The sequence below is a fragment of the Myotis lucifugus genome, unplaced genomic scaffold (genome assembly GCF_000147115.1).
Source record: "Myotis lucifugus unplaced genomic scaffold, Myoluc2.0 scaffold_41, whole genome shotgun sequence".
Taxonomy (NCBI): domain Eukaryota; kingdom Metazoa; phylum Chordata; class Mammalia; order Chiroptera; family Vespertilionidae; genus Myotis; species Myotis lucifugus.
The window spans coordinates 4,061,138-4,071,603 of NW_005871089.1; the positions used below are offsets into that span (position 1 = coordinate 4,061,138).

Below are 10,466 nucleotides of genomic sequence, written 5' to 3' on the forward strand. Positions count from 1 at the left end.
TTCTAATACACTTAACTTTCCCCAAAGATCCTATCACTTTTCCTCCCATCCTTAAGAACCATTTCTTGTAATGAGGGATGTTACTAATTGGGAGTATGTTGTGTAAATGAACTGTTTTAAGGTCTCTGACTATCACATTTACATTACTTTTTTGGGGGGGGATATACATTAAGTTGACTGAAAAGAAAGATAATGTCAGTTTTCTTAACTCTTTTTTGAATTTTAATTATGGTCCTTCCAAAATGGTATAAATCATAGGGAAATAGCCTTTAATAGTCATTTTAGCGTAGAACATTCATATTATCAATTTCTTCAATATAATCAATTTACTATATATTTCTCTACAAGAAAATTCAGAAATTATCTTAAAAATTAAAGTTATTCTACTAATTACACCAGAATGTCAATTTTTAAAGAAATTATGTTCCTGACATATATTTTAAATACATATTTAGGTGTTTATAAAAATATGTGAAAACCTCAAATAAGTAAAACACCTATGAATTCTGTGATTTAAAAAAAAATTGCTTGAAATATGAATAACTACCTATTTTTATTTTCATTAATATCTTCATTTCCTTTCTCTTTTAAAGCCCAACCTGAATTCCTGAAGCAGCCTACTAATATATATGCTCATGAATCTATGGATATTGTATTTGAATGTGAAGTGACTGGGAAACCAACTCCAACTGTGAAGTGGGTCAAGAATGGGGATATGGTTATCCCAAGTGATTACTTTAAGATTGTAGTAAGTACTTTTTAAAAGAAGGACACTTATCTCTGAAACCTTTAAATGTCTTTGAATGTAATTATCAAGAGACTTGGTATCTTATATATATACCAGTTTATATACTGCCGACAAAGATAGAAAAATTAACACAGAATATAATCTCTTCATTGGATGATGGGAAAGCCTGAGCCCAGAAATATTTTGGTAGCTTATATAAGATCACATAGCAAATAGTACTAGGTCTAGTATTCCTGCTAAACATTCTAGCACTGTTAAACACAGCTGCCACCATTTTCTGGGTAATGATGATTATGTGTGTGCATGCGCGTGTGTGCATGCACATGCATCAATTGTCTTTATGTCTCTCAAGGAGCAGAAATCTGTCCTTCATATACTGATGTTCAGGCCCTTCAAAATAAGTATTACCCAGTGTTGGACAGTTATTGTGACAACATATGTGAAGATTTTTTTAGAAAATAAATGCAAAAATTAAATAATGAGTGTTAAATATATTTAAGAATATTCAGCCATTACTACTTTTTACTTTATATTAAGTACATTTTTAATAAAGATTGTCTATTATTATCATTATCTAACATCTTAGTAATCAAATTATCTAGGTTTTAGTAACAAGGATTAATGATGTATCTTTAGATACATGACATTCATAGAAATAATCAGAAATAATTATGGTTGTTAAAGACTTACTGTCATAAATTTCTCATATATGTAGGGGTATATTTTCTGTTTTCAAAATGTATACTCATAAGTTACAAAAAAGTAATTCATAATATTTAAATATAACTAAAAAGCAATGTTTATGGTTAAAGTAGCATTTTTTACTCTTAGTATTTTTAAAAAGCTTAAAACCATATTATACTATATCAATAACAGTAACAATAGTTGACATCCATATAAGTGTGGATAGTTTTCTTTATAGTTTAAGGAAAGCTTCGTGTATATGCAACCTGATTTAACTTGGTATAGTCTAATCTATCAGAGATATTGATATTTAAAATAATATTTAAAAAATGCCTTGAATTCACAAATTTCAACTTTCACTACGGTCACATGATATTGCATGCCAGATATTTTTCCAAGCAAAGGTGTAAGTTTGCAAACATTGTGGGTACGACTTTTCCATGAATATTAAATTCTTAATTGTTAATGACGGTGTTTCCTGTTTTAACACATTAAGTGCCCAGTCAGTCACCGGTGACTGACACTATACGTTCTGTCCGGAAGACAAAACAGGCTGGGCACTTAATGTGAGTCAATACCTTGTCAATAAAATTGAGTTAACATGTGCATAGGTGGATATTATTCAGTACCTGAATCAGACAATTTTACTTGTTTTTTCTTCCCAGAAAAGGCATATACTTGGGATTTTGGACTGTTTATCAATTGAATCATAAAATTGTACATATGTTTTTCTTCTTCAGAAGGAACATAATCTTCAAGTTTTGGGTCTGGTGAAGTCAGACGAAGGGTTCTATCAATGCATTGCTGAGAATGATGTTGGAAATGCACAAGCTGGAGCCCAACTGATAATCCTTGAACATGGTAAGAGGGACTGAAATAATAAGAGGGAAGAGGAAGACTATATATTTGAAAACTAGTACCTATCACTTCAGGATATCTAATAATTAATGACCTAGTTGTAAGGGGTAACATATAGCATAACCAAGAGAAAAAATAGCTGTCTAAATAATTTCTGTTGTTTAAGATGACACAAAAAAACAATTTTAGCTAATAATGAGAAAAAATTGGTGTTAAAAAAGGAAAACTGAACAATTACGGTCTTACAAAAATGAATGTTCTTCAAAATTCAATCATTTTAATCTCACAAATATATTCCCACTCTATTAAAGTAGAATACTAAAAGCAATATTAATTTTGCATTGAATTTTTCCAAAATAAAATTTGCCTTTTATGATTATCAGACAACATCCTATATAATAAAAGGGTAATATGCAAATTCACCCTAATGGCAGAACGACCAGAACAACCGCTGGACCAGTCACTATGAGGCACACTGACCACCTCTTGGTCCCTTTCCCAGGCCAGCAGGCTCCAATCGCCTGATGGCCACCCACTGTGGGGGCGGGGCTGACGAGCGGGCAGGAACAGCCAACCTCTCAGTCCCTTCCCCGGGCAGTCAGGCACCGATCACCCGATGGTGAACAGGGAACCAGGGGTGGGTGGTGGTGGGGGGTGGGGCCGGCTGTGGGCAGCTGGGGAAGATGGCCCTGATCGCAGGCCAGGCCTAGGGACCGTACCCACGCACGAATTTCGTGCGCCGAGCCTCTAGTTGAAAAATAAAAAGGGGTGGAGGACCTCACCCTATTTCAGTCAGGGTCAATTCTGGGGAAACAACACAGTAATTTCAAAACCTAAAAAGTATTAAATATTCTTTAATATAAAAACATTATTAACTCTAGCAGGAAATTGGAGTAACAAGGGGTTAGCTAGAAAGAAGTGAAGAGAACTTGAACAAATATAGGAATGGCAGATAGAAGGAGCAGCTACAACCCCTAGGTCTGAGAAAGAGTTCAGGAAGATTATCCCTGGGGGCTGAGATTTAGACCATGTTGGAGAAGGTGTGGCCATGGTTCCCTGGATGACAGAGAAGTGGCTGTGCTGTCTTGCTTGCAGTGGAAACTTGCTCAAAACCCGTTGACTAGTGTGCTGGGGTGTCTACTGTGCAGAGGCGGTGTCTCACTGAAGTCATTCTGCTACAAAACCACCTGAAGGTTGGAGTGTTGGTGGAAGTAGCCTCCAGCACCTGTACTGATAAAGTGTAACTCTTGTGTCAGCTGGCAAAGGAAAAACATTTAAAGGGGCAGGTTTATTTTTGCAGAGCAGGCAATGTGGTATGAATTTGAAGCTGAGAGGCAATAAACTGCTAACTGGCACATGCTCCAAATCCTGTCACTTTGGAGTACTGCAGGTGAACACAGGTGATTATCCTATATAATAAAAGGCTAATATGCAAATTGTCCCCTTGACCAGGAGTTCAACCAGGGGGCAGGCTGGCCGGCCAACCGCCCACATCCCCTACCCTTGCACGAATTCGTGCACCAGGCCTCTAGTGAATTATAACCTGTTTTTTTGCAGCAGCATGCTGTGGCATCTTTCCATGTAAATAGAGATCTGCACCAACATTTGTCATTGCTGAATAGTGTATATACATTTTATGTAAAAGATTCCCTGTTGGTTAGCATTTAAACTGTTTTTCCTATTTTTAACTATCATGAACAGTGCTATGCTGAATTTCTTTTTTTTTAAAATATATTTTATTGATTTTTTACAGAGAGGAGGGGAGAGGGATAGAGAGTTAGAAACATCAATGAGAGAAACATCGATCAGCTGCCTCCTGCACACCCCCTACTGGGGATGTGCCCGCAACCAAGGTACATGCCCTTGACTGGAATTGAACCTGGGACCTTTCAGTCCGCAGGCTGATGTTCTATCCACTGAGCCAAACTGGTTAGGGCCTGAATTTCTTTATATGACTTTCTCATATTGAATTACTAAAAGTTGAGTTATTGGGTAGCAGTTCTGTGTTAAATTGATAAAGATACCCATTGGGTGTATTATTTATTTCTTTTAGCAAGAAAAGCATTTTTCATTTTTTGCATTTCTTAAGAATGCATGAAAAAGATGTCATATTAGACATCTGCTCTGGTGTCTGAGTCAAGTGAGTTCAGATTCCACTGTGGTCCCAGCCACATAGCCTCGCCAGGAAAGCTAATTGGCAAAAATGGTACCTGCTCTGGTTTTCACTAAAATAACATATAGGATTTGTATATGCTATTTCTTGAAAATGTATTTGATAGTACTATTATAAAAAGGCATTAAATATATTACTCTTTTTCTTCACTTGTCTCCCATTGAAAATGATTTACTAAAAGCATGTTGCCTTCACATCTTGGCAAAATGCCTGAATATGATTGCCAGTTAAGGCACTAACAAAATTAGTAAGGTAGATGTCCTTATTTCTTTTTAAGTGTCAGTGATTTTCCTTAGTAAACTTTGTGACTCTCTTGGGGTTATTTACGTGGAGCTAAATAAAGGGACCTCAGCATATTTTTGTTTGGGATTACCATCATAGATTTAACTCTAAGTATAAATGGTTTCTATGCTAAGAGTCCCCAAACTAATCCTCTGAAAATGCTCGGATGTCATAATAACTATAGTTGTAGCATGTGTTTTTTCCTTCTTGAGACGTTTCAAAAAACAGTGTTTTGTGGGCTGGTGAAATTTTTAGTGCCCTTGTCAGGGATCCATTAAAGATACATAGGTTATGGGAAGGAAAGTGTCATTTTATTAATTTTGCTATTTTAATTTACAAAATAAATATATATGTAGGAAAGCTAAAAGAGAAGATACATGATCTGATCTCTGCCTTTCTGGAGAGAGGTGTAAGAGATATGTATGATAAAAAGTGTTATTTATCTAGTATAAATAAAGCAGTGTACAATTGAATTTTGTTTTATGATCAGGGAAGTTTTTTCATGGAAAGCGTCCCTTGAATGATAACATTTCCAGATGCTAAAAGGAAGACCTGGATCAGTATGGAATAGAGTACCTGTTCCTGTAGGAAGGTGGCCTATAAAGGCAGAATAGGATCAGATTGCTCATGGCCTTCATTTTAAACATCAAAGCACCTGGCCGGCGTGGCTCAATGATTGAGTGTTGACCTATAAACCAGGAGGTCATGGTTCAATTCCTGGTCAGGGAACTTGCCTGGGTTGTGGGCTTGATCCCCAGTGTGGGGTGTGCAGGAGGCAGCTGATCAATGATTCTCTCTCGTCATTGCTTTCTCTCTCTCTCCCCCTCTCCCTTCCTCTCTGGAAATAAATAAATAAATAAAAAATAACATCAAAGAAATACTGTAGTAAGGCAGTCTGATGATAAAGTCAGGTTGAAGTAGAAAACAGAGTTTAGGAGGCTGGTTGAAGGAATATTGTTTTATGTAAGAGACCATTGAAAGATGATAAGTATTTATACTAGAGAAATAGAGAAAAAGTATCCTAATAAAGATGCTAGTGATTTATCTAATTCAGATTTTATCAACTGTGATTGGACATTAAACATCATTGAAGAGAAGTCAGAGATACTTCTAAACTTTTATCTGGATGATGCCTTTACAAAGATAGAAAAGGGAAGTGAGTCAAAGTGGAAGGGGACTTCTACTTGTACTCAGGATGTAAAAAGTATGCACAGAACCTCTCACCCTCACCTACAATAAAAAAGGTGGGTGATTTACAAAGTCATAATTTCTCTGAGTTCATCAGAGAGCTGAGCTTGCAAAGCAACCAAGTACATTAATCTAAATTCCAAAGAGTTGGTAACCCTCTCCCCCAAAGAATGGGCCATGATTTGTTTCATCTTTGGCAGGGCAGGAGAAAAAGAGATGACTACAATAAAAGTAGATAAGAAGAAATCAGCTGAAATTTTAACTGATTTTTAAAGACTAAGTATGGACTAGTTTGGAATGTCTTGGGGCTTCTGATAAAAGAGAAGTTCACACTTGCTTTCAAATACATTTCCCTGGGGCTCAACAGGATACTTACTATTGAGATTGGGTACAAGGTGGAGACTCAGGGACTCAGTCATGTAGAGATTAAGGAGGTGATCTGTGGCTGCTGGATAGAAGCACAAAGTCCCTCCCATTTACTCAGACTCCTTTAAGCCTCAAAAAATGGGGGATGGGCAGAAAACCTTTTTTGATACATTTCTGGAGGGAGATTAGAAGCAAAAATCCTTCTTCAGTGGGGAGGAACCCTGTGATCCCCAGGACACGGCGAAAGATGCATTGCTGCTATAGAAAAGAAGACCCTTTACTCTGAATAAGATGCAGAAAACTATTTTGGGCCCCTGTATCCTACACCAGTACCTAGGGAGAGGTGTTTTACTAGTGGAGGAAGAATAGGGAGGGTAGCACTGAAAACCAACACAAATACAAAGCAGATTTTGGCTGCCATAGGAAGGAGAGCTGCATGGCCTACCCAATACTGACACTAGACCAGGACAACTGGAAATCCCACCTGCTTCTTCCATGTGCCACCACCAGGTGACAGACAAGCTTTCTACTGCTGGTGGTATAGGTCAAGAACAGGGAGAGAGATCCTCTGTGATATAAGGATACAGGAATGGGTGAAAGCTGAGAGGAAAATTAAGAAAAACTCTCTAACTCATCTCTTACCTTAAGCACCTGACAGTGGTGTCTATCAGTAGAAGAATTGGACCCCCGTGGTGTGCTGAAAGTAACTATGACAACTATAAAATCTATGTCAGGCTCAATTCCTATCTAAATTGACTAAAACCCTCCACACTTGACAGAAGAGTAGGCATGCTCATTTCCAAGTGTAAATCTCAGTTGTTGCTGTTCTGAACTCCATATTTAGCAGTCAATAAAAAATTATTGAAGCCCTGGCCAGTGTGGCTCAGTTGGTTGGGTGTCATCTCATGCACCGAAAGGTTGCCAGTTTAATTCCAGGTTAAGGCACATACCCAGGTTTGGGGTTCAATCCCAGGAGGCAACTGATCGATGTTTCTCTCTCACAGTGATCATAGATGCTTCTCTCCCTCTCCCACTACCTCTGCCTCTCCCTTTCCCTTCCTCTCTAAAATAAATAAATAAATAAAATTAAAAATTATTAGAAACAGCAAGGGAAAACTGGCCCATTGTGAGATAAAGCAATCAATAGAACTAATTCAGGAGATCCAGATATTGGAACTATCATACAAGGATTTTAATTTTTTAAAAATATTTTTATTGATTTCAGAGAGGAAGGGAGAGGAAGATAGAGAAAGAAACATCAATGTTGAGAGAGAGTCATTGATTGACTGCCTCCTGCACACGCCACACTGGGGATCAAGCCCGCAACCTGGACATGTGCCCTTGACGAATCAAACCTGGGTCCCTTCAATTCTCAGACCCATGCTCTATCCACGGAGCCAAACCAGTTAGGACAGGACTTTAATCTACACTAATAAAAGACAAAGATGCTAATTGACCATACCTTCGCTACCCCCAAGCCACACCCACCAGCCAATCAGAGAGACTGTATTCAAATTAACCCAACCAAGATGGTGGCTGGCAGCCACGGAGCTAGAGCAAGCAGGAGGCTTGGTTGCCACGGCAATGGAGGAAGCCAAGCTTCCCGCCATCCCTGGCCAGCTGTGGCCTCCGCAAAAGGCAACAAAGTTTCAATTATAGAAGCTAAATAAATCCCAGATACCTGCTTTCAGCCAGCCTCCACTGGGAGCTTGGGTGGCTGGGGGCTGTGGCCAGCCTGCAAACAGCCATCAGCCCCTCACCCAGGCTGGCCACACCCTCATGGGGTGAGGGTCCTCGCTGTGGGGCTTGGCCAGCCTGCAAACAGCCATTTGCTCCCCATCCGGGCTGACCAGGCACCCCAGGGGGGACCCCCACACTGAAGGGGTTGTGGCCAGCCTGCAAACAGCCATCAGCCCCTCACCCAGACTGATCAGGCACCCCAGCAGGACCCCCCACCCTGAAGGGGATGTGGCCAGTCTGAAAACGGCCCTCAGCCCCTCACCCAGGCTGGCCAGGCACCCCAGCGGGACCCCCTACCCTGATCCAGGACACACTTCTGGGCAAACCAGCCGGCCCCCAGCCTTGCACCAGGCCTCTATCCCAGTGATGGTGAACCTTTTGAGCTTGGCGTGTCAGCATTTTGAAAAACCCTAACTTAACTCTGGTGCTGTGTCACATATAGAAATTTTTTGATATTTGCAACCATAGTAAAACAAAGACTTATATATTTGATATTTATTTTATATATTTAAATGCCATTTAACAAAGAAAAATTAACCAAAAAAATGAGTTCGCGTGTCACCTCTGACAAGCGTGTCATAGGTTCACCATCACTGCTCTATCCTATATAATAAAAGGGTAATATGCAAATTGACTCTAACAGCAGAGCAACTGGGAATCACTGGTCACTATGACACACACTGACCACCAGGGGGCAGACGCTCAATGCAGGAGCTGCCCCCTGGTGGTCAGTGTGCTCCCACAGGGGGAGCTCTGCTCAGCCACAAGCCAGGCTGACGGCTGCCAGTATAGCGGTGGTGGTGGGAGCCTCTCCCGCCTCCTCAGCAACGTTAAGGATGTCAGACTGCAGCTAGGCCTGCTCCCCGCTGGCAAGTGGACATCCCCTGAGGCCTCCCAGGCTGCCAGAGGGATGTCTGACTGCCAGCTTAGGCCCAATCCCCCTGGGGAGCGGGCCTAAGCCAGCAGGTGGTCATTCCCCGAGGGGTCCCAGACTGCGAGAGGGCACAGGTTGGGCTCAGGGACCCTCCCAAGTGCACAAATTTTTGTGCACCGGTCCTCTAGTTATTAATAATAGTAATATGTTAAAGGATTTAATAGATAAGGTAGATAAGTTGAGAAATTTAGTAGAAAGATGGAAACCATGACGAGTTGGAAAATTCTTGCATTTGTTCATAGTGTGGGTGAAAGAGCTCCACAACCAATGGGAAAAAAAACTATAAAAACAAAAAACATGATACCGGAGATGAAGCATTTTTTCAGGTTGTTCAGTAGACTCAACACAGCTGAAGAAATAGTCTATCAATTTGAAGATAATTCCAATATAAAGTATTTAAACTGAAATAAAAGAAAAAGAGGGAGGGAAAAACAGAGCATCTAATATGGAACCATATCAAATGGTGTTAACATAAGTACATTGGAATCTCACAATAAAAAGAGAACAAGAACAAAACAAATATTTAAGTAAATAATGGCCAAAATTTTAAATAAAAAAATGAACGAGATCATATCGCAGGTTCAAAAAAAACTCAGATAACTCCAAGTAGGCTAAAAACAATAGCAATAATAGTAGTAGTAGTAGTATTGGTACTAAAAGAATGAAACACCTGTGCACATTATTGTTAAATTACCAGAAACCAAACATATTGAGAAAATCTTGGAGGCAGCCAGAACTTTTAAACAGACAGAGAAACAAATATAAAAAATTACAACAAACTTTTTGCCAGAAATGGTACAAGCAAGAAGGCAATGGAGCAACATTTAAAAGTCCAAAAAGGAAAAAAAGTCAACCCAAATGGTATATTCAGTAAAAATATCTTTTAAAAATGAAAGTGAGCCCTGGCCATGCTCAGTGGTTAAAGCGTCAGCCTAAGCACTGAATTGTCATGGGTTCAACTCCTGGTCAAGTGGCATGTACCTGGGTTGCAGGTTCGATCCCCATCCCTGGTTGGGGCACATATGGGAGGCTACCAATAAATGTGTCTCTCTCACATCAATGTTTCTTTCTACCCCTCACTCTCCTTCACCCTCTCTCCCTTCTACTCTCTTTAAAAAAAAAAAAAAAAAGGAAAAAATATTCTTAGATGAGGGTTTAACCAAAGTAAAGGAAAGTGAAATAAGGACCTTTCAGAACAAAAGCTGAAAAAAGTCATTGTTCACTGTGCTACAAGAAATGTTAAAAGGGAGTCCTTAGACAGAAATAGTGTGATAGCTAACACAAACTGGTGGGGGGTGGTGGTGAGGTGGGGTGGAGGGGTGGTCCTAAGTGAACAAAGGGAGGCCGAAAGCGTTTCCGAACCATAAAGGTAGATATAGAAATCCTTTTGACTAATTCAATAACTGTAAGAGATAATTGACTGTCGGGCTTTTTCTGGTAGGGGGTTAAATACAAGAATTTTAGGAGTGGAGAGCCAACAGTACTCTGTTACA

The 10,466-nt window shown here is 39.6% G+C and overlaps 1 protein-coding gene across 1 annotated transcript in view; it reads left to right on the top strand.

Annotated features, from left to right (window-relative positions):
• The window catches only part of NEO1 (neogenin 1), a 214,842-nt gene that overhangs the window by 74,869 nt on the left and 129,507 nt on the right, over positions 1–10,466 (top strand). Inside the window, exons 6-7 of the mRNA XM_023753169.1 lie at positions 594–748; positions 2,173–2,293. Of these exons, the coding sequence (XP_023608937.1) occupies positions 594–748; positions 2,173–2,293 (276 nt within the window). The remainder of the gene's footprint in view (positions 1–593; positions 749–2,172; positions 2,294–10,466) is intronic.